Raw genomic sequence first — 25,258 nt, 5'->3', positions numbered from 1 at the left:
AAGATGCTTTTAAAAGATAGCTAAGAAAGTTGTTTTCTAAAAATTTCCCCCAAATATATATAAGAACTAGTGGTATAGTTCTTATCACATGAAGAACTGCCTTTAGTAACAAATGCTGTATCCAAGGAATGCCAGAAAGCTGCATGGGTTATTTTATGACCTTCAATGTATACCTGCAGCATTTATCAACTAAGTTGAAGTATGTGGTTTCCTTTGGATTATTACTGATCTTATGTTATTGATCTTTTAAAGTTTTAACACGTATTTTGCTCTTTTGTTCTGCAAGGAGAGAAAAATAATGTGCATAAATAAAAATATGATCGTTTATTGAGCCAAATCATTTATCTATGAAACCACTTTTTTTAGTTTCCTCCTTTAACCCAAATGCTCAATATCATGATTGTCAGCCAACTGGTTTAAATGGGTTCTATGGGCAAGTAAACTTGAAGACACTTTCTTATGTTTCTCCTAAGAGAGCATATTAGAATTTAAAATTTTAAAAAATCTTAGAGGTCATCTAATTTAGCTTCACACTAAAATTTAATAATCCTGTTTTAAACTCCTGACATTTGGCACTGCGCTCCTGACAACAGAGGCAGTCAGTATCTTCCCAACATTCATTTTGGGTGAACCAAAGTATTATCTCATCACCCTCAGCTTCATCTCATCTACAAATCTGATAAAGATGCTTTTTATATTGTCCACAAATTAAAGGATTCAGAGATAATTAGAGAAAACATAAAAAAATCTATAACCAAAATATCAATCAGAGTTGAAGTTTAGCCTTTACCACTTATTAGCTGTGACTTGGACAAATGGCTAAATGTGCCAAGCCTGTTTCCTTATTTACAAAATGAAGAACCAGATGAAATTTTGTATAACCTTTGAAAATTATAATGTACTATATTCAATTATCTAAAACTTAAACTATACAGGTAGGTACATTGTTATTAACTTAATCAGGGTACTCCTAAACTGGCCTTTGCTAAAAACGTCCTCAATCTGATTGAGGTACGTTCGCTGAGGTCGACCCCTTCCAACTCTCCCACCCACATTCGTCTTGTATACTTGTTTCAGATAGACAAGTGTGGATGGGAGAGTTGGAAGGGGTCGACCTCAGCGAACATACCTCAAAACAATGTACCTCCCCTGCGCTGTGTATCCCGTGGCCAACGTGCGCTGCGTCTCCCATCGCCCGACCGACATCCCCCACTTCTTCTAACGACACTTCTTCAAAATAGACTCGCCCAGGCTGAAAACCGACTTCTGCACATGGGCCACGAAGTTTCAATTGCACTGTATGTGCGGGCCCGCATGTGGTATTTTGTGGAAGAGCCACACTCAAAGGGCCAAAGAGCCGCGGTTTGCCGACCACTGATCTAAAACAATGGATAATTAAAATAATCTGTAGAACAGTTATCATTAACTATTACTTATAATACTCTCTCTTTCTAGATGAGGATAATAAACTGCCCATGTACATTACTTGGTTTATTCCAGAAGTGATTAATGATAGTCTACAACAGCGGTTCGCGACCCCTTTGGCGGTCAAACGACCCTTTCACAGGGGTCGCCTAAGACCATCCTGCATATCAGATATTTACATTACGATTCATAACAGTAGCAACATTATAGTTATGAAGTAGCAATGAAAATAATTTTATGGTTGGGTCACAACATGAGGAACTGTATTTAAAGGGCCAGAAGGTTGAGAACCACTGGTCTACAAGAATATCTAAAATACACAAATTAGAGGCATCAAAGTAAATGAGAGAGCAAAAATCAAAACATGGTAAGAACATAAAACAGAACCTGAAATGAGGCCAATACAAAACCACAGATTTGGCTCTAGGCCTTCTAGAATAAAAAAATAAAAAACAAAACATAAAAAAACTCTAGGTTATTTGCATAGTTCATGTTTCTGAGATGAAACACAGTCATTACTCAGGAAAAGCGCAATTATTCCTAACATTAAGACCAGACAAAAAACTCTCTCTTGAGAGTGCGCATAAAGAAATATAACAACAGTAAGTTCAACAATATCCTCAGAGGAGGCACAATAAAGGCTGGTGGCAGTGGAAGAATTCTACCAAGAGCAAATACAAGGCAGCCCCTTAACACTCCTCCCCATTTATGTACCTTCACTAGGGAACAATTTTAGAGTATTTAAAGAAATAGATATTATCTCAAGCCATTGTCAGGTAATATATGTCTCACGGGCACACTTTTAACAATTTTTGAATCGAAGAAATATGATATCATAATCTCTAGAAGATTTCTGGAATACAAGTAATCTATGTTCATTAAATACAGACTACGCTAGGGGCAGGACTGACATCTTTGAATAGAAGGATCTAACATGGATGCATGCCTAATAGGAAGAAGACTATCCCAACTCTACCTGGAGACATATCAGGAAAATGGCTGGCAGAGCCATTATCTTTCTTAAACAATAATTTAAGTATTTCTTGCAACACAGAGATAAAAAGGGAAGTCAAGTCCCCAATATTCTGATTCATAAAATTTTAGCCTGAAAGATTTAAAAGATATAACCAGAACTCAGTGGCCCCCAATAGTTCAAGGGGGCTGGCTCATCTAAGATAATAACTGTTCTGATTTTCAACCCAACTTTTATTCCCCAATACTCTTCAGTCGTCCTCTTTAGTCTGCCTAATAGAGTTTTAGGTCCCTGAAGATGTTTGATTATGCCATTTTCAAAAACAAACACAAGTAGGATGATAGTTTAAGTAAATCTGAAATAAGTGTAATATAAACATTAATAGAATTTCACCATATGCACAAATTTTAAATAATGGGGCTCTTCATTAAATATTAAGAATTTCACAACTTCAAAGCTGGCAGGTGAACTGCAAAATTTGTTTACCCTGTTACCACACAGTGGTACTTTAGTCATCCCCAACAGACTCATTATTTGAATTATTCAAGATTTTAAGACTTCATCCCTAACTGCAGTAACTTCAACCAATCTATTATTAATATCCCTTAGCTGAATATCAGCTAAAGAAAATGCCATCAAGATTGTTACACCTAAGTACTTGCAAAATATTTATATCACTAAATCCTACCTCTAGTAAGCCTAAATTTATTTCCCTGACATATCCCAAGATCTTAAGCAACTTCAAACCCAATGCTTAATAACCACTTCTAATCTGTCAAGTAAGATTTACTTAAGACACTAACGTCCTCTCTTCTTCTTCTTCTTTTTCTTCTTCTTTCCAGTTGCTCCATCTCCATCTCCATCTCCATCTCCATCTAAGAAAAGACAATTTCAAATGCATATTCATTTAAACCGAAGGATGAAGCAAGCAGTCAGGTATATAGACTTATACACTGCATCTGAAATAGCATATGACAAAGTTGACCTAATACTTTTATGATTTCTTATATTGCTAGCTTTAAGTATCAGAATTTGACTTGTGTAATCAAAAGCACTAGTCAACTGCCTGGCCGGTGTGGCTCAGTGGTTGAGCGTTGACTCATGAACCAGGAGGTCAGTTTGATTCCCGGTCAGGGCATGTGCCCAGGTGCCAGGCTTAATACCCAGTAGGGGGTGTGCAGGAAGCAGCTGATCAATGATTTTCTTTCATGATTGATGTTTTTATCTCTCTCTCCGTCTCCCTTTAGTTTGACTTACTCTATTAAAAGAAACGCTGATAAGGTATTTTAATTTTTTAATATATTTTATTGATTTTTTACAGAGCAGAATGGAGAAGGATAGAGAGTTAGAAACATTGATGAGAGAGAAACATCGATCAGCTGCCTCCTGCACACCCCCTAACTGGGGATGTGTCCGCAACCAAGGTACATGCCCTTGACTGGAACCGAACCCAGGACCCTTCAGTCCGCAGGCCAATGCTTCATCCACTGAGCCAAACGGGTCAGGGCTGATAAGGTATTTTTAAGTAAAAATATATTAAAAGACATCTTTTTTTTAAAAAACTAGGAAAAATAACTAGTGTTAGTTTAATAACAATAACAACTGTGTGACTTCAGCTAAAATACTAGTTAACAATTTACATATGCTTTGCAGTTAAACACTTGTGTTTCATGACCACATGTGATCCTGAAAGCAACCCTATAAGGTAACAAAGAGTGTTTAAGGGACATGCCTAAGATAATCCCAACTGGTAAATGGCAGAATTGGACCAAAAATATAACCCAGTGCGGGTATTTGGGGTCTCGTATTTTATCTTATCCTGCATAGTTGTGATTAAACAAAGTGTTCTCCTTCTGAGTCAAATTGTATGCAAAAAAAGAGGGCATATTATACACTTCCTAGTTTCAGAGTTCTCAGATTCTCTGATGCCTAAAAATAAAAGTCAAGAACTATTTCAAAAAATAGTTGGCAGAAAAGTATCCAAACCAGCCAAGAGCTGCTTGCCAGTTTTTGTAACAACCTTCTATGAAGCCCATGCTCATACCCTTGAACTTTGAGAAATTATAGAGGATATTATTATGACCAAGATTAAAAAGTGACTTAAAACATTTTAAGTAAAGGTATAAAACATAGACTTAAGCGTCTGAATTTCTAAAAATGCTACTTAATAAATTTCAACAATTATTTCTCAAGTACGCTAATCTACCCACAAATCACACTGCTATGGCGGATAAATAGAATACTGACTTAATTAGAAGTTGACAGTTTAATAGTATGTTTCCCCTTATAGTATTCTTTTAAATGTTTTACCTCATGGCAGTAATTCATCTAACATCATTCATTTTAGATAGTGAAATCCACACCCATAAAACAGTATCAAATGACTACTTACATTTTCTGCTTAAAGAGCTCCATTTTTATTCCCGGGCTGACAGGCAGTAGCCATAATAGAAATTATCTCACCATGCTACCTACTATATTCTTCTATTATAATTATCACAAAACATTATAATCATTGGTTTACACTGACCCCTTATTCATTTGTAAGTTTCTCAAGGGCTAGAAGAACCATTTCTTAAGAAAAGTATCTTAGAATATGGTAAATATTTAGTCTATTCAATAAAAAAGTGTTCTTTTAGCCTATTTTATCTTATTTTTATTTTTGCCCAATGGAGAAACAGGAAACAGCAGTTTAGCAAAGAGGGAGGAGGAAGAATGATATAATGCTTTAAGTGGATTGAGTCAGCGGATGCCAACCTTTCAGACCTCTCGGACCACCAATGGTGGTGACCGCTGGATTGAGTGATAGGAAATTGCCAATATTTGACTTACAAAATTTCAATTCCTTTTGTTTGAGCCTCTAAAACAGTGGTTCTCAACCTGTGGGTCATGACCCCTTTGGGGGTCGAACGACCCTTTCACAGGGGTCGCCTAAATACATCCTGCATATCAGATATTTACATTACGATTCATAACAGTAGCAAAATTACAGTTATAAAGTAACAACGAAAATAATTTTATGGCTGGGGGGTCACCACAACATGAGGAACTGTATTAAAGGGTCGCATTAGGAAGGTTGAGAACCACTGTTCTAAAATAACAAGCACACAGTGGAAACACAAATTTTGCTTGACTTACTCATTACTGGTTTGAAGATGCAAAAGCCTAACAAAAATAACATGGGAACCTTTTGGAAACACAGTTTTCGTTTTCCTCATGTGTCAGATAATCAATTCATATATTCTGCACTACAATTTTCACTGTAACCTTTCATCCAACAAATGTATCTGGGTTCTTTTTTTTTTTTTTTTTTAATATATTTTATTGATCTTTTACAGAGAGGAAGGGAGAGAGACAGAGAGTTAGAAACATCGACGAGAGAGAAACATCGATCAGCTGCCTCCTGCACATCCCCCACTGGGATGTGCCCGCAACCCAGGTACATGCCCCTGACCGGAATCGAACCTGGGACCTTTCAGTCTGCAGGCCGACGCTCTATCCACTGAGCCAAACCGGTTTCGGCTGTATCTGGGTTCTTAAGTGAGAGGCAAAAGGGACAGAATATTAAACAAGATAGCCTTTGCTCTGGAACAACATTTAATGTCTAGCATACTGCTACATACACTAGACTCAACCTAAAATGCTTCAAGAAGTATGCAAGCCACCATTTATTGAACCCTGGTGCCAGGATGGTGGTAGAGCAAAGATCTGAATATTAAACTATATATGCTTATAATTCCACCCATCATACCATGCTGCAATTTGGTTTCTAGATGTTTTTCTTTTACAGCATCCAGGATATTCTTAACAGGCAGAAACTGTTCATATTTATTTGTGTCCAAATCAATTAATATTTGTTGAATGACAGTTGGACATCCATATGCAAAAAAGGTACCTTAATCTCTACCTTGCACTACATACAAAAATTAATTCTAAATAGACTATAGACCTAAATATAACAGTGAAAAGTGTATAAAACTTAAGAGAAACATCTTCATAATAGTAATTATTTAGCTTTTTGGATAGAACGAAAAAAAAAACATGACTAATAAAGGAAAAGAAATAGATAACTTGGACCTCATCAAAACTGAAACCTTTTCTGTTGCAAATACCAGCATGGGAGAAAATATCTGTAAAACATATGTATCTGATAAAGAACTTATATCAAGAGTATATAAAAAACTATTATAATTCACTAAGACAATAATCCAGTGGTTCTCAACCTTCCTAATGTCGAAACCCTTTAAGACAGTTCCTCATGTTGTGGTGACCCCCACCATAAAATTATTTTCATTGCTATCATAACTGTAATTTTGCTACTGTTATGAATCGTAATGTAAATATCTGATATGCAGGATGTATTTTCATTGTTCGCAACCCACAGGTTGAGAACCGCTGCAATAGTCCAATTGAAAAATGGACAAAAGAGGAAAACATTTCACTAAAGATACACGAAAGGCAAATAAAAATATGAAAAGATGTTCACCATCATCAGTTATGGAAATGCAAACTAAAACCACAATGACATACCACCACACACCTATTACAAAAGCTAAAACTTTTAAACTAACAATACTAAGTGCTTATGAGAATACAAAGAACCTGGCACTCTCCACCACTGCTGACAGGAATGAAAAATGGTAGACATTTGGGAAGAGTTTCTTATGAGATTAAACATACACTTAACAAATGACCCACAACCCTACTCCTAGGTATTTATTTACCCAGGAGCAATGCAAACATGTCTACACAAAGACCTGATTGCAAATGTTCACAGTAACTTTATTTGAAATAGACAAAAACTAGAAATATCCATCAACCAGTAAATGGATAAACAAATTTGAAATACTACTCAGCAAAAAAAAGTAGTGAACTACTGATATATATATACAACTGATGACTCTCACAAGTATTACCCTGAGCCCTGGTCAATGTGGCTCAGTTGGCTGGGTGTTGTCCTGTGCACCAAAAGGTTGCCAGTTTGATTTCCAGTCAGGGCACATGCCTGGTTTCAGGCTTGATCCCTGGTGGGGGGTGTGCACGAGGCAGTTGATCGTCAATATTTCACTCTCATTCTCATTTATAACCATCAACTTAATACCACATGCATAAACTATTGTTAAGTGATCTCCAAAATGATCTTCCTATCTTTCCTATATATATCCTCTTTTTTAACAATTGTGAATATATATGAAGATTATATATGAAAATTTTTTTCATAACATTCTTCTTATAAAAGTGCTCAAAGCCTCCCTCAATGGATCTTATATGACCAGTATGCATTGTTCATTAGACTCTGAAGGCTTACACAATATTGTTCCACCCCCCAATGGTTCCTTCTGTTTGGTTTTATTCAAGTCCCATAATTGAGAATGGGAAAGCCCTATCTCCCCCTCTGCCAAAAGATGCTATAGAATAGTTCTCTTAATTAATGAGACTTCTTCAGCATTCAGCCAATTCCATCTCCAAATACCCATAAACTTAACTGTAGCTTATCTTTTCACCTCTAGGTTTTGTCTCTCCACCACCAGCTTTCCTTAAAACAAAGATTCTGAAATAATAGCTTTCCATCCACTCAAAGACTTCTCACACCAGATTAGTACTACTGGTTGATACTGATTATTGAAATGAATTAGAAAAACAATTAGATAAAATTGGAGAAAACTAAAATCTTCTTTAATACATTGAAGATTTCCAATCTGACAAGCAAAAGTTTCCCCTTCAATGCCAAGAGTCACACAACTTTGTAGATGTGCAATGGAACTAGGCACACTCAAGATCAGTACTGTGATATTCTACATATAAAATGTCTACAGCAACTTATTATATTACTTTGAATTTATAAAACCCTTTCTTGCCCTAGCTGGTTTGGCTCAGTGGCTGGAGCGTCAGCCTGCGGACTGAGGGGTCCCGGATTCGATTCCAGTCAAGGGCACATGCCCAGGCAGTGGGCTTGATCCGGGGGGCGTGTAGGAGGCAGCCAATCAAGGATTCTCTCTCATCATTGATGTTTCTCTCTCTCTCTCTCTCTCTCTCTCTCTCCCTCTCCCTTACTCTGTGAAATCAATAAAAATATATTAAAAAACAAAACAAAAAACCCTTTCTTAAGAGCTCAAAATATGTTCTTAATCTGAAGCATAAGGAAAGGTAGAATGAACAAGAGGTTTGCTCAAAGAAGTCAAAAAGCCAACTATTCCCTGTAATCTTGGCACTTTTTAAACCAAATTTTGACTGTAAGCTTTTTGAAGGCAGAACATACCTTTCTAGAGGAAAAAACAACTGCTCTGCATTACCCTAACACAATAATTAAAATATAGCAGGTATGTGTTTTAAGGATTGAAGGCAAAAACTCAAGCTGGCAGTGCTTGAGGTATAGCAATAGGTCAAAACAGTAAATAATTGAGAATGGGAAAGCCCTATCTCCCCCTCTGCCAAAAGATGCTATAGAATAGTTCTTTTAATTAATGACTCCCTCCACTGTCTTACCGATAGCATCAATTCCTATAATTCTAAGACTTGCCATGTTTATACAAATCTAACAGCACCAAAATACCACAAGGAACTAGGATCAGGGGATTTATAATAGAGTTCAGAAGGACTCCAATATGCTCCTTTGAGAATTAAAAAAAAGTAGCTTTGGTACAGAGAGTGAAAGGAATAGACTTGGAGTCAAGTGCTAGGTTTGAAATTCTGGTTCTATTCTACACATACTAGCTGTATCACATTGGGAAAATCATATAACTATAATTTCCCGAGAAGAGCAACTACTTTATTTGCACGGGTAAAATATGAATGCATGTGAAAGTATCCTAGGATAGTGGATATTAGTTGTTCAATAAATGTTAGTTAAATAAACAACCCTTCAATTTTATTCTATTAATACCCACTACTTGGCCTTTTACCAAATACATTAATATATGTGTGTGTGTGTGTGTGTGTGTGTGTGTGTGTGTGTGTATATATATATATAAAATAAAAAATCAATTGGCTGCCTCCTGCATGCTCCCTACTAGGGATCCAGCCCACAACCCGGGCATGTGCCCTTGGCTGAAATTGAACCCGAGACCCTTTAGTCCACAGGCTGAGGCTCTAGCCACTGAACCAAATCAGCTAGGGCCCAAGTATATTTTTAAAAGTTGAGAACTGTATTGTTTGAGCAATCATTCAACATATCCAACTTTTTAAAAAGTTGCTAATAAATTTCTTTCCCTTTGTATCTGTGACACTGAGGTTTTATTTTATTGTCAATTAAGAAGTCAGTAAATAATAGACTATATGGACAAATAAGTAGATTTTGTTTAAAGAACGTCATGCCCTAGCCAGTGTGGCTCAATTGGTTACAGCAGTGGTCGGCAAACTCATTAGTCAACAGAACCAAATATCAACAGTACAATGATTGAAATTTCTTTTGAGAGCCAAATTTTTTAAACTTAAACTATATAGGTAGGTACATTGTTATTAACTTAATTAGCTGGCCTAAGCTGGCCTTTGCTAAAAACATCCTCAATCTGATTGAGGTACATTCGCTGAGGTCGACTCCTTCCAACTCTCCCATCCACACTCATCTTGTATACTTGTTTCTGCACATGGGCCACGAATTTTCAAACGCACTGTACGTGCACGCCCGCACGTGGTATTTTGTGGAAGAGCCACACTCAAAGGGCCAAAGAGCCGCATGTGGCTCTCGAGCTGGGGTTTGCCGACTACTGGGTTAGAGCATAGTCTCATACCCCGAAAGGTGGCAGATTCCATTTCCAGTCAGGGCACAGGTTGGGAGTTTGAGCCCTGATTGAAGACGCGTGGGAGGCAACCAATCAATGTTTCACTTTTACATCACATTAATGTTTTTCTCTGTCTGTCTCTCTCTCAAATCAATAAAAGCATGTCCTTGGGCAGGTGTCCTCAAACTTTTTAAACAGGGGGCCAGTTCACTGTCCCTCAGACCGTTGGAGGGCCGGACTATAGTTTAAAAAAAAAACTATGAACAAATTCCTATGCACACTGCACATATCTTATTTTGAAATAAAAAAACAAAACGGGAACAAATACAATATTTGTATTTGCATGTGGCCCGCGGGCCGTAGTTTGAGGACCCCTGTCCTTGGGTGAGGATTAAAAAAATGATTAAAGAACGTCATATTTTCTTGCTTTTATAACCACAAACACCAAATTAATCATTTACCTTCATCATCATCATCTCTTTCTTTCTCTTCCAATGCTTGTCTTTCCAATTGTCTTGCTACCTCATCCACTGAGGCTCCTGATTCTTTATCAGGTTCCTGTTGCCCTGCTAATCAAATATAATAGCATAAATCAAATAAAGATAGTTAACACTAGAATATGTTCTACAGATATTGAACACACAAGTCCTTTCCTGATAGGTGTTTAGGAAACAAAAAACAAACATTATTGTGAACATTAACAGAATTTATTTAATGACAAAGAAAAGTCTCCCAAATCTAAGTAGTATTGTCCATTCAACAAAATACATTCTCTGTGATAGCAGCTAAAGGTTAAGCAAAAGTGTGAGTTGGTCCCTATATTTAAGTAGTTTTAACTTTTTAAAGTATTTAACAATTAAACTACAACAAATACTTTACTAACCAAACAGGTACTTAAGATAGGCAATAAATGCTGAAGACCTTAGCGAAGAAGAGGATTTCTGTGGGACACTGGGGGCCTTCAGGGATTCATGAAGAAAAAAAGTTGTCAAGCTGGGCTAGGTAAAATCAAAATAAATAGAAAAAGACATTCCATTACTAAAACAAAAAATTCTTGAACAGCTAAGCATAAGACCAGGCCCCTGCTCTGGCAGTGATTATAATCTAGCTAGAGGAGGAATATGTGTGTGCAGAAAGATAGTAATATGAGGTAGTACATAATAAAGTGACATTTTGGCCTTTGTAGAACATTCATATTGAGAACGTCCTGCTAAAAATGTATTAGGGTCAGTCTGCTGAACACACCTTAAAGACCAAACTGAAGAGCTTGGACTTCATCTGAAAGCCAGGAAGAGCCACTGGCCTGTGTCCTGGGATTAACTTGTGCTCTGGGAGCGTCTCAGCACCTACAACTCTCCCTCTTCAACTCCCATCTAATCAAAATTTCAGACAGATAGAGATGAACCCTCTCCAACCTCTCTCAACTCCACGCTCATCACTTCTGGCCTCTCCATTTTTCTTTCATTCTTTCTATGGCTTTCACAGGTAGAGATATTTTTTCCTAAAAACGAAACAGGTGCAAATAATTTTTCCTAAAATGAAGGACCTAGTGCAACAAAAACACACTGACTTCTCAAAATAACTCTTAATATAACCCAAGTGTTAAGTTTTTAGCTGTTTTCCTTGCCTTACCAGTGGATTTGGAGAAGTTCGACTCTGAGCCACAGAATATCCTCTATCTAGACTGCCTGCAATGCCATTATAATTCAGGCCTAAAAACCCTAACGCTTGATGATGCCGTGGGATTAGACGAGTGAAAACTCGCGCGCGCGCACACACACACCGCCCCCCCCCCCCCCCCCCCACCATTCTGCAATTACAACTCAGTGACATGAGCGCGTGGGCATACACACACCCCCAAAAGTGAAGCCCGCACCAAAAACCCCTCTGTAAACTGGGATGGCGGGGTGAGGCGCGGTCCAGGCGCTCGGACTTGTCCACTTCACCCGCACCGTCGGCCGAAGTGAGTCCCAGGATGCTCCGGCCAAGCGGCGGCGGGCAGCGCGGGTCAGAAGCAGGTTTTTCAGGAAGCCAAACCGCGAGGAAGGTGGTAGGTAGGGCTGGGCGCGGTGCACGGCTTCAAGTCCGCTGCACAGTCTGCGTGGGAGTCGAGTTCTGGCAACTCAGGGGCTCCCGGCCTACCGACCCCAGAGCGAGCTCCGCAAGGGAAGCTGAGCGACCCGACCCCTCCCTCCCTCCCCACGCTTCCACCAGCTCTCCAGTCCCACGGAAGGAGAAGCCACCTCCGCCCGGGGCTGAGACTCTGTAGCCCGGCCTCGCCACGCGCTCAGTCCCGGGAGTCAGTCCACTCCAGGGTTCCGAGTCCCCGGTCCCTGACACCCACGCCGGGCCTGAGCCGAGTCGTTCGGCCATCCCTGGGAAAAACATAAAACTCCCTTTACCTGTGGCAGCCCCTTTACTCTTTTTCTTCTTTCGTCTTTTTTTCTTGGCTGCCTCCTCCGCCGTAGAGGCAGTTCCCTCTTCCCTGTCGTCTGGATCTAGGTCGCCATTCAGGAGGCTCCCGGAGGACGCTGCCTCCTCCACGGCCGCCATGTTGCCCGAGAGAGCGCGAGGGAGTGAGAGCGAGCGGCGAGAGCCCGCTCCTTCTTCACCCACCTCCACCACCGACGCCGGAAGCCGCTCTGCACGGTGGGGCGCAGGGAATGCTGGGACGGTGGAGGACTGGAAGGCCAGGGGCGCTCGCGGAAGCGGGGCGGGCTCACCTCCGGCGGGGCGCGGCGCGCGGCGGCGGTGGTGCCTGAAACGTGGCGCAGGCGGGCCTGGCTGCGGTTGGCTGGTGCGGGGCCCGACACCCGCCTCCTCCCGCGCCTCAGGCATTCATTCCCGGAGCATATCTGCCGGCCTGGGGTCCTGTTGGATGCCTGTGCCGGTGGGCAGGCGCCTTCCGCCAGAGAAAAGGGAGTCTCTATTGGAGCCGAAAAGTTTGATATTCGCGGTTTTATAAAGCGCCCTGAAAGCGAGAAGAGGGGCTGGGAGATGTGCTCACTTGTACACACTCCTTATGACTCAGAAGGACTGCGATATTATTCACCATTACGGCTCACGGCCAGGCCGTCCAGGCACTGAGGAGACGAACCTGCAAAGGGAGAAAGATGAGGAGGCGCTTACTAGAGAAGCCAAGGGAGGATCGCGTCTCTAGAAGGGAGTGGGCAACTGCGTTGAGTGCTACGAAAAGGTCAAGTAAAAGGACAGAAAAATGTCAGATGGAAGCCGTTGGGGACCTTAGCAAGAGCTGTTTAGGTGGACAGATGGAAGCCAGACTAAAGAGAGGTGAGGCACATGGGGAAATAGAGAATTTCCTGGTCCTTCGAGTTTCAGCTTAAACGCCACTCCCTCAGGGAGCCCTTCCTCAGAGACCTAACTCAGGCCCTGCCCTCGGAGCCTCTCACTGAGTTCCTAACCCTTTTCTCCGTGGCAACGTGTAATTAGTTCATTTGTGTGATTGTTTTATGTCTATCTCCCCAGCTCCACGAAGACAGGAATCCTGCGTGTTTTATACTCACCGCCAATACCTACCTCTAAATTAGGGGGTCGTAGGAGCTTAGTAGTTGCCCATTGTATAAATGGGTACTTGTGAAGTGCCAAGTACTCTGCCTTCATTATCTCATTTAATCCACGTCTGAGTTGAGGAAATTAGAGAGTTTTGGTAATTTGTACCAGGTCATACAGCAAGTTAATACAATTAGAATCCAAACCCAGGTCATCAGGCACCAAAAGTTTAATAATTCTGTATGCTGCCTTCCCAATTGAGATTTCAAATCTGTTCAGTCAATATTTATTGATAGTAGACCAGAAGTAATTTTTTTGTTGGTGAAAGATGCAAGAATGAATAAGATAAAAATCTGTACCCTGAAGAAAGTTTAGCATTCAACGAAACAAATATGTAAAGAAATAGTAAAATAGCCCGGCTGGTGTGTGGTTGAGCATCGACCTATGAACCAGGAGGTCAGGGTTCAATTCCCAGTCAGGGCATATGCCCGGGATGTTTCTATCATGTTCTCCCTCTCCCTTCCTCTCTGAAATCAATAAAAATACATATATATTTTAAAAGAAATAATAAGGTGCTAATACTTTCCTTATTATTTTCTATTTCAAGTTCGTCTATCACAAAGCTGATGAATTTTTAAAGGGTCTAAAAGATCTTCAAATTGAGGGCAAGATGTAGCTGGTCAACCTCAGGAGGAGTTAAAGCTCACCTTTGTTGAAGTGCAAAGCTACTCCCAGAAGCTCTTAACATCCTTATAAGTAAAATCTGCTACATAAAAAAAAAAAAAAAAATGCCTACAAACTTTGTTGTAAACGCCTGCAAGCTTTGTTGTGAATCTTCTCAGTTCCTCTCTAAGTTATGGGAACACTTGGGTCATGGTTACTACCTGTGTTTTCCCGGGAAACACAGGATCCCAGAGGACAAAACCAGTAAATTTGATAGATGAATTTTGACACAGGGGTGCTTAAGGTATAAGTTGATCTACAGAATTATCAATGTCAAAGTAAAGTTTGTTCAGCGACAAAAATAAGATGCAAAACTGCCATAATAAAAATATTGTTTCTTTGCTGCAAAGGGATTGTACTGTACTTCTGTCCCTTTCCTGAAAAGAGGCAAGAAAACAAAACTTTAAGGTAGTAGTAAAAAACAATACATATCTTAAAAGCTTGATAATGGATATTTGCTGGAAGATTATTTTCCAGGACACTGAAGAGTTTGAGGTAACTAAGTTAACTACTTAAAATAGTAGTACATGATATTCCTATTTTCATCATTTGGTTTTCTCTGCAAGAGAAAATTGAATGAGGTAGAAGAGTAAGAAATGTTGAAAACCTAAATAAGAATCTAAGAAAACCTGTAATAAATGCACCTATCTCAATACCAGTAACTCAAGCTAATTACATGAAGTCATTTTGTCTCAGGTGGCTACCTAGATAATCTGACAAAAACAAGTTTTTTTCCCTTTTAGAGAGATACTTGTCCTATTATAAAATTAATGTATTATTATAAAACATATTTATTATTTTGTCCAAAAATGTATTTTTGCTGAGAAAATTTTGATTCCAAAATGGACAACATAATTACCCCTAGCCTTATTTTCTTTGAAATCTTTGCTATTGGTATGGCTTTGGACAAGTCAGTCTCTCCAAATTTTAGTTTATTCATTTGTAAAATTAGAATAATGATAGTACCACAGCATAGGATATGGAAATTAAATTTCAAAATGGAGAAGAAGCACTTATGATAGTACAATGTCTGACACAATAGTGATGTGTTAGCTAATATTATTGTTAGTAAGTCATATTATAAATTTTCGTTTGTGTAGATTATATGATGGTCTAAATAATTTAAGGCACACTTTTATGTGACATTTGGCAATGAGTTAACAAGAAATATGTTTTTAAAAATTGGGAAAGCGTGATTGCTTGACATTAAGGGAAATACTAAGGATTTTTTTCATATCTTTATGGTTTAAAAATTCTATACATGTAACTTTTAAAATGTATAAATTGTATGATATACAGGGGTGAGCAGGTTATGATTATTTCAATAGCTTTATTAACTCTTTCACATACTCACAGCTATAAACCTACTTTTGCCAACACCTGTGTGTGTGTGTATATATATATATATACAGTCACATTGGGGGCTTAGGGCTTCAACACATGAATTTGGGAGGGACACAATTCAAACTATAACAGACATTGCCAAATATCCTCTTGGAGAAAGAGGCAGAGAACTGCTTCTGGTTGAGGCATGAAAAAAATGTGTTATGCTTAGGAGAAGTTCTTGCTGAGGAATAAGTAAATGATGACCAAATTATAAGTGGCCTTCTATGTTACTGTAAAGAGTATGGCTTTTATTGTAAGGCTTTGAGGTGATATGTGACAAAGGATATTTAAATTTTAATATTTAAGAAAATGCCTAAAATAGAAGACAACAGATATATCAATAGCATGTCAATACCATGCATACTGTGTATCCATTAAAAGACAGTAAAATGATATGCATGTAGATTATGTGGATAAATTTAAATGTTTACATAATACAAACAGGTTTTCAAGCTAGGGAAAATTAGTCATTTTTGCTTTGTGAAAGATGACTCTAATGGTAGCCTAGATTCTAGAACATTGGTTGCCCTCCAGAAAATTGTTTCATTTATAAAGCCAAGAATATTTAAAGAACTTTTTTCTGCTTTGAGAATTTGATATTTTCTGTTTTTTGAAGTTGAACAGTACTTTAAAATTATTATGATGAAATGACAGTGAGAGTAGATGATGGGTCTTTTGTGCCCTGACCACCCCCCCAAAAAAATTAAAGGCCTCGTATGTCATTTCTCAAAACCTTTTTGAAAACTTTCCTCAATAGTGAAATCCCAAGTCTGATGTCATTTATTCTAAAGAAAGAATTAGAAATGGCAGAGCCTGGTAGTAGGGCAGACTCGCTAAGATGTTATTGTTGAAAAATATTGATAAGAATTTAGGCGAAGTCTCTTAGGGTGCTAGAGAGGAGATATTGGGTTGCAGAAATATAGAATTAAGAATACTTACTGGGCCATTTAGTGTGGAGAGGGAGGAGTTCACGATGACACCCAGGTTTCTGGCCTGCGTTCCTGGGTGGATAGTGGTACCACTTTGTGAGATAGGGAATAGAAAAGGAGGAGTAGGTTTTGGAGGAGGTGGAGGGAGAGATAAGCTTTGGGCATTTTAACTTTGAGATGCCTGCAGAGCATCCAGGCAAAGATATCCAGTAATCAGAAACGTGGATCTGGAGATTGCAAATTATGGCTTGCTCGGGTGTGGTCGAAGGCTGTGAATGAGGTATCTCAGGGAGAAGAGAAAAGGACCAGAAACAGAACACAATCCAGAAGGACATTAATGTTTTAGGGTATTTTTTTATGTGGTTTTATGTTTGTTTGTTTTGTTTTATTGTGGAGGTTTTTTCCTATAAGAAGCAAGGGTGGGAAATTCTGTTAAGAAAATTACAAAGTAATGATAAACCAAGAAGGAAAAAATGCTTTAGAGAATAAACACATGGAAGTGAGAGAAAATGTTTTACAAAACAAAAGTTGGTTCAGCTATATCAACTGTTGAAGAAAGCAAATAGTATGAAGTCTCAAACTAGACCATTGATTTTATTTCTTTTTTCTTTTTTTCTTTATTGATTAAGGTTTTACATATGTGTCCTGATCTCCCCCCCACCCCCCCCACCCCCCCGCCATTGCTCCACCGCCACCCCACTCATGCCCTCACCGCCCTGTTGTCTGTGTCCATTGGTTAGGCTTATATTCCTACATACAAGTCCTTTGGTTGATCTCTCCCTTACCCCCACCCTCCCCTACCTTCCCTCTGAGGTTTGACGGTCTGATTGATGCTTCTCTGTCTCTGGATCTGTTTTTGTTCATCAGTTTATGTTGTTCGTTATATTCCACAAATGAGTGAGATCATGTGATATTTATCTTTCTCTGACTGGCTTGTTTTGCTTAGCATAATGCTCTCCAGTTCCATCCATGCTGTTGCAAATGGTAAGAATTCCTTCTTTTTTACTGCAGCGTAGTATTCCATTGTGTAGATGTACCACAGTTTTCTAATCCACTCATCTGCTAATGGGCACTTAGCCTGTTTCCAAATCTTAGCTATGGTGAATTGTGCTGCTATGAACATAGGGGTGCATATATCCTTTTTGAATGGTGTTTCTAGTTTCTTGGGATATATTCCTAGAAGTGGGATCACTGGGTCAATGGAAGTTCCATTTTTAGTTTTTTGAGGAAACTCCATACTGTTTTCCACAGTGGCTGCACCAGTCTGCATTCCCACCAGCAGTGAAGGACGGTTCCTTTTTCTCCACATCCTCTCTAGCACTTGTCATTTGTTGATTTTTTAATGATAGCCATTCTGACAGGTGTGAGATGGTACCGCATTGTTGTTTTGATTTGCATCTCTCAGATGATTAGTGACTTTGAGCATGTTTTCATATGTCTCTTGGCCTTCCTTATGTCCTCTTCTGAAAAGTATCTATCTAGATCCGTTGCCCGTTTTTTGATTGGGTTGTTTATCTTCCTTTTGTTAAGTTGTATGAGTTAGACCATTGATTTTAACCATTAGGATCCCTGTGGTGACTTTAGGGAGAAGAGTTTTGTTAGAGAGCACCCAAAATAGGATTCTCATAAGAAATTGGGTTGCACTATTCTGGACATCAGCTGGAGGATCAAAGGATCCTTTATCTCAAACCCATTTCATCAGTGACTCTTGAAAGGCTCGCCCTTTTTGTTCTTCTGGAGAGCACCTTTCTTGAAATTAAATGTGATGCTGTTCTGTGATTCTTTCCCTGTTTTAGTTCTGTTCAAAGATATCCTAAGTTACCTTTCATCTTACAATATTTTATTTTCTTCTGTAACTGGAGATTAGTTAAGTAGCAATAGAGCTTCTTTTTCTTCCCCATAATCTCTATGTAGCATCCATGTATTTAGGCTAGATTTTAAGAAAGGCATATATAGTTCCAAGTAATATTCCTGTGGCCAAGTGTCAGGAGTATCATTACCCACATGGAAATTTCAAGTGTTTATTGGCCAGAGCTACATAGAAATCAATATCAAGGAGTCACAAAAGAAAGATGAGCTACATACTACAAGACAAATGACAGTACTATTCATAGTCTCTCTCTTCCCATCTCTTCTGATAATGGTCTCCACTACTGATTAATGAGAGTTATGTTGGTGTTGAAGTCAGTGTTGAACTAGGAATATATTGTGAGTGAGGTTGTATATGGAAAAGGGTTAAAGAGACGTTCTCAAACTTTTGGTCTCAGGACTCTTTTACACTTGGAAAATTATAGAGGAGTCCACAGATGTTTTTGTTTATATGGTGCCATAGACTGAATATTCATGTCTCCCCAAAATTCATATGTTGAAACCTAATCCCCAATGAGATGGAGGGAGGGGGCCATTAGTAAGTGATTACATAATGATGGCAGAGGTCTCATGAATGAGATTAGTACTCTTATAAAAGAAACCCCAGAGAGCTTCCTTGGTCCCTTGCACCATGTGAGAACAGTGAGAAGACAGATGTATATGAATAGGAAGCTGGACTTCACCAGACACTTAATCAGATAACTTGATAATGTCCCACAGTCACTGAGGCTTGAATGATTTTGTTTTTTTCTCCCTTGGCTTCAGTTTAATGGGTTCCATTGATTTGCCTTCAACTTCACTTATTTTATTTTGTAATGTTTAATTCCTGTTAAACCAGCCAGTTATTTTTCATTTCAATTCCTTTTTTTTTCAGTTCTAGAATTTTCATTTGTTTCTTTTTAAATATATATATTTTTTATTGATTTTTTATGGAGAGGAAGGGAGAGGGATAGAGAGTTAGAAACATCGATGAGATAGAAACATCGATCAGCTGCCTCCTGCACACCTCTCACTGGGGATGTGCCTGCAACCAAGGTACATGCCCTTGACCAGAATCGAACCTGGGACCCTTTCAGTCTGCAGGCCAACACTCTATCCACTGAGCCAAACTGGTTAGGGCTGTTTCTTTTTTTAAAAATATAGTTTTATTGATTTCAGAGAGGAAGAGAGAGAGATAGAAACATCAATGATTAGAGAGAATCATCAATCAGCTGCTTCCTGCATGCCCCACACTGGGGATCAAGCCTACAACCCAGGCATGTCCCCTGACTGGGAATCAAACCATGACCTCCTGGTTCATAAGTTGATGCTCAACAACTGAGCAATGGTGGCCAGGTGATTTTCACTTTTTAAAAGAGGTTACAAGATAATTTTTAATTATATTTGTAATATTTCTCTTTAATAGTGCTGCTGTAGTGCTAAATTAAGTCTATTTCTAAATCCCAGCCTTTCTGGGGTGTCTACTAGATTCCTGGGGTAGTTAATGCAATCTCTTCACTATGGCTGGTTGTAATACCAACATCTCCCATTCCTGTGCAATCTCTGGTCATTGTTCAGCCTCTTGCTCCCCAGAAGTGTTCTCTCCCTAATAGTTGTTCTTTGTTTAGTTTCGTGGAGTCTTTCCCTGTGTAAACCTCTCTGTACAGCTTCTTCCTCTCTGATATCTGATCTCTATCTCCTCAACTCATTGACACTACCATTCTTTGTTTGGCCTTCCCTGACTGTGATCTGGAAAGTGCTTCCATGCAAAAGGCTATGATGGTCATGAAGTTTGTTCATTTTTTTCTTCTATTAGGGGTTATAGTTCTCTTTCCTATTGACCAATGTCTGAAAACAGTTATTTTATTTATTTTTCCCAGTTTGATAATTGCATTGGTGGAAGTTCTTGTGTCCAATATCAGTTACTATATTAAAATTGAAAACGGAAGTCCTTATCATGATCTTTAATTTCCATGTTGCAGGTTTTCTTTAAATGTCTGATGGGCATTGTTTGCCAGTTCATATTTTAAAATGATGCAGTGGAAAAACTGACGGTGACCTCTGTGTTTTGGGGCAGGACTTGGTGAATTGGGAAGATTTGCTTAAATGTGAATGAATGAAAAGCAAACCGTGGACATTGGAACTTTTTAATAGGCACTGTTGGATACCTACCCAGAATTCATTTTTACTTTTTCTCTTGCTGACATAGCCCTTCTCTGCCCAACCATGTGCCCAACCAGGTGAACCTATCCTTAACTCAAGAGTACATCCTGCCCTAGCCTAGTTGACTTGGTGGGTAGAGTATAGGCCTGCAGACCAAAGGGTGCTGGGTTTGATTCTGATCAAGGGCATGTACTTGGTTGCAGGCTCCTCCCCAGCCCAGGCCCTGGTCCAGGCTTGTGCATGAGGCAACCAATCAATGTGCATCAATGTTTCTCTCTGTCTTTGCCTCTCTCTTCCACTTTCCCTAAAAATCAATGGGAAAATATCCTCGGGTGAGGATTTTTAAAATCCTATCTAATAATAGACAAAAATGGTATTTGACCATACCTTCGCTACGCCTCCCATTGGCTAATCAGCGTGATATGCAAATTAACCGCCAACAAAGATGGTGGCTAATTTGCATACTGCAGGCAGGGTGGGACAGCACCATCCTGCCTGCCCTGCTGCCATCTGGGCCTGCTATCTGCGACGCGGGGCGATGGGCGTCCCATGTGCAACCTAACCCGGGGAGACCGGGTGGGGCAGCAGCGATCCACTGGCCTGCCCGGGCGTCCCGTGTATGACCCGGGGGCAGGTGGAGGCTCAGGTGAGGTGATTGGCATCGCTTGCCTTCTCCTGAGCCCCCGTCTGCCCGCCAGGGACATGGGGCCCTCTGAGAGAGAGAGAGAGAGAGAGAGAGAGAGAAAGAGAAAGAGAGAGAGAGGCGGAATTTGGCACCCCACATCCTTCCCTGATCGACCACTGCAATTCCAAGCCAGCGAGGGCTGCCTTCAGGCCACAGCTCCAGGTCCCTCACCCCCACCTCAGGCCCGAGAGCACAGTGTTGGGCAGGGGCACCCAGGGGTTCGGGACTGCACCGCGAGGGGCTAGCACGACATGGGGGGGGGGGGGCTGTGTTTACACCGCCAAGTTCCCTACTTCTGCCCTGGCCCGTGCATCCCTCCTCCTTCCCCTCAGAGGCACAGCTCCTGCTTACATGCTTGCTGGGCAGGCCCAACTGCACCGGGGAGTGAGCCATGGCGATCGGGATGGCCACTTCCTGGGATGGGATGGCCGGACCACGGCGATTCATGAGGGTGATGAGGCCCCGTGGGGCATGCGCAGCCCTTGGGCAGTGGGGGTGGCCGGCCAAGCCGAGTCTGGCTTCAGTGGGGCCAGTGGGAACCCAAGGCCACCCCAACCCCCACAGGTCCCGGGCGGACGGTGGCTCAGTGGAGAGCGGTGTCTCCATGAATGTTGCCCAGGGGTGGCTGTGAGCTGCTGCAACCCCACCCCACACTTCAGGGAGGGGGAGAAGGCTCGCAGCCACCAGCACCCTAGGCTGCACCGCCTGTGCCTCAGCCTGCCAGGTTGGTAGGGTCCAGAGCAGGTGAGCTGCTCCCTTCCCCCAGTGGTAGAACAGGGAGGAGAGCGTTGGGTGCAGGGAGGGACCTCAGCTGGGATCCTCCTGGTGTGGGGAAGGGGCCCAGCCTGGGCCCAGTGGGGAGCTTAGGAAGTTTGGCTAAGCAGGCGCTGGTTCATACCAACTCTTACTCTGCCATCTTTCTTCAGCTCTTCAAGCTAGCCCCCCTGCCCCACCTGTCCAGGGGAACGGGATCTGGGTGACCTCCCTGAGCTCAGACTGTGGACCCAGAGACCTCAAGGAAGAGTGCCCGGCCGGGCCTGGGCAGGGGCCGGTGCAGAACTACCAGGGCAGAGTTGCTTCAGTGTCTCGGTGAAGTTTGTAACTGACCCAAGGAGGAAACCTGAGAGGGGAAAGGCCGGGAGGCATGAATTGCCAGCACTTTAGCCACTTGAAAACAGCTCACTTGGAATGTGAGGCGGTTGTATGTTCAGCTGAGAAGTGAGGGGGCTGAACTCCACCGTCGCTGGGCTCCTGTCAGTCCGAGGACCAAGCGTCCACCACGACAAGGAAAGAACAGAGTGAGGGGCCCGGAGGAAGGGAGGGCAATTGAAGAAAACCATGTCTAGACTTTCCCCAGCCCTCTCCTTCTTTCTGCTGCCTACAAGAGCCCCAGGCTCGGCCACAGTTCTGTCTCCACCTTTTAGTCCCCTATTCTCCAACCACAGAGGAAAGAAATAAGGAAGGAGTCTGTGCTGCCTTCAGAAAGTATCTATATACCTGATCGGCCACTTGCCTTCCACAGAGGGAGGCCAGACTGTGGCGTAGGCCCGCTCCCCACAGGGACATCAGTAGGACATCCTGTGAGGGCTTCCAGACTGTTAGAGGGGGCAGGCTGGGCTGAGGGATGCCCCCCCCCCCCAGTGCACAAATTTTGTGCACTGGGCCTCTAGTCTATACTAATATAAAAGAGTAATATGCTAATTAGACTTGGAGACCTTTTGGATGTCCTTCCAGACAAAGCCTGGGGCTTGGCCAGTCTGCAAACTGTCCCCAAATGGCCTTCAGCCCCTCATCCAGGCTGGCCATGCCCCCCAGCGGGGACCCTCACCCCAATGGGGGTGTGGCCAGCTGCAAACAGCCCTCAGCCCCTAGCCCAGGCCAGCCACGCCCTCCAGTTGGGACTGTCACCCTGAAGGGGGCGTGGCCAGCCTGCAAACTGCCCCAGCCCCTCACCCAGGCCCGCCCCACCCCCCAAGGGGACCCCAACCCTGATCTGGGACCCCCTTCAGGACAGACCAGCCAGCCTCCACCCATGCACCAGGCTTCTATCTATACTAATAAAAGAGTAATATGCTAATTAGACCAGGAGACCTTCCGGAGATCTTCTGGACATCCTTCCGGACAAAGCCATGGTGGCGGGGCTGAGGCAGAGGCAGTTAGGGGTGATCAGGCCAGCAGGGGAAGACACTTGGGGGCGAGCAGGGGAGGGCAGTTGGGGACAAGCAGGCCGGCAGAGGTTGCAGTTGGGGTGAGCAGGCCAGCGGGGAGGGGGGTGGCAGTTGGGGGCAATCAGGCCAACGGGGGGGTAGTTGGGGGCAATCAGGCCAATGGGGGGCAGTTGGGGGCAATCAGCCTGGCAGGGGCAGGCAGTTAGGGGTGCTCAGGCCAGAAGGGGGTGGCGGTTGAGGTTGATCAGGCCAGCAGGCAGAGTGGTTATGAGCGGTCAGGCAGGCAGGCAGGTGAGTGGTTAAGAGCCAGCAGTCCCAGATTGTGAGAGGGATCCCAGATTGGAGAAGGGTGCAGGCCAGGCTGAGGGACAACGCCCACCCCCCGATGCATGAATTTCGTACACCGGGCCACTAGTAATAAAAATAAAAGAAAGAAAACTAGAATTACTTCCAAAAAAGGGGGGTACATCCTGATTGGTCTAAGCTAATATACAACAATTCCAATCCCTCTTCTCAGTGGTTTGTATAGACATAGATGTGTTGCTATTTTGGTCAATGAGACATAAAGAAAAACCATTGAGAACTTCTGGAAAAGGTTTACTAAATTTTTTTTAAAGACAAAATAAAATGAAGCCCTTTTCCTTCTTTTAGATGTTTCAAAGTCTGAGCATGATCACTAGGGAAGAAATCTGAAGAATACAGAAGGATGGAAAGATGCTGGCCCCTTGATTCAGCTACTGAATTGGAAAACCCTAGGCTAGTCACTCTTTCTCCAAACATGTAAGATATCACACCTCTGCATTGTTAAAACAGATTTATGACACATAAATAAAGTCAGTTTAATTGATAAAAATTCCAGAATGTAGAGGACATGGTGCTCAGTCAGCTCTCTTGATCTAGATAGAAATTGCAAGTTTACATTCCCAGTGATTGAGGATGACTGAGATAAAAGACATGAATAGAATTAACTGGTCTTGAGGTTCTGAATGGAACACTGGTATAAAGTTATTTTGGGGTTAGAACCAATAGATCTCTAATATTCTTTGGGTCTGAACTGGCAGCAGCTGGTAAGACAGAAAATAGGTACTTTTTAAGGCACTCATATTTTTGAGGGCCTGATCTCTAGAAGTTGACATCCTTAGGTTGGTATGGGTGGAAGCTAGAACTGGCTGAGGCTCTTGGATACTCCTTTAAAAAAAAATTATGATAATTTATGTGCCATAAAAATTATCATTTTAAAGTGTATAATTCTATGAGTTTTAGTAATTACAAGTGTACAATCACCACCACTATCTAATTAGAGAACATTTTCCATCCATCAATTAATACACATTTGGGTTATGTCTACTTTTTGGCTGTGATGAATAGTTCTATGAACTTTTCTGTATAATGTTTTTATGTTTTTATTTCTCTTGGGCATATATCTACAAATATAAAAGCTGGTCATGTGACAATTTTATTTTGAACCTTTTTATTTTTAACCACTGTTTTTTAAAAATTAAATTTATCGGGGTGACATTGGTTAATAAAGTTATATAAGTTTCAGGTATACAATTCTGTAATACATCATCTGTATGATATATTGTATTGTGTGTTTGCCACCCTAAGTCAAGTCTCCTTCCATTGCCATTTATCCCCCTTTTACACTCTTCTACCTTTCCCCACTCCCCATTTCCTCTGCCATTCACCATACTGTTGTTTGTCAATGAGTCTTTCTCTTTTTCTTT

The 25,258-nt window shown here is 41.4% G+C and overlaps 2 protein-coding genes across 3 annotated transcripts in view; one reads left to right on the top strand and one right to left on the bottom strand.

Annotated features, from left to right (window-relative positions):
• METAP2 (methionyl aminopeptidase 2) overlaps nt 1-12,757 on the bottom strand; it is a 33,604-nt gene extending 20,847 nt beyond the window's left edge. Inside the window, exons 1-3 of the mRNA XM_070410848.1 lie at nt 12,522-12,757; nt 10,581-10,688; nt 3,202-3,273 (exon numbers count right to left, since the gene is read on the bottom strand). Of these exons, the coding sequence (XP_070266949.1) occupies nt 3,202-3,273; nt 10,581-10,688; nt 12,522-12,672 (331 nt within the window). The 5' untranslated portion in view covers nt 12,673-12,757. The remainder of the gene's footprint in view (nt 1-3,201; nt 3,274-10,580; nt 10,689-12,521) is intronic.
• Nucleotides 12,758-12,844: 87 nt separating this feature from the next.
• Nucleotides 12,845-25,258, top strand: part of LOC139007427 (uncharacterized) — a 44,885-nt gene continuing 32,471 nt past the window's right edge. Inside the window, exons 1-2 of one of the 2 annotated variants that reach the window (XM_070410850.1) lie at nt 13,327-13,410; nt 24,183-24,311. In XM_070410850.1, coding sequence (XP_070266951.1) covers nt 24,238-24,311 — 74 coding nt within the window. In that variant the 5' untranslated portion in view covers nt 13,327-13,410; nt 24,183-24,237. Of the gene's footprint in view, nt 13,411-24,182; nt 24,312-25,258 lie in introns of both variants that reach the window. The other variant, XM_070410851.1, reaches the window with a different exon arrangement.

Source organism: Myotis yumanensis, unplaced genomic scaffold (genome assembly GCF_028538775.1).
Source record: "Myotis yumanensis isolate MYYU_CA2020_CCGP unplaced genomic scaffold, mMyoYum1.0.hap1 SCAF_3, whole genome shotgun sequence".
In the NCBI taxonomy this organism is placed as follows: domain Eukaryota; kingdom Metazoa; phylum Chordata; class Mammalia; order Chiroptera; family Vespertilionidae; genus Myotis; species Myotis yumanensis.
This window is presented reverse-complemented; position numbering and strand designations above follow the sequence as displayed.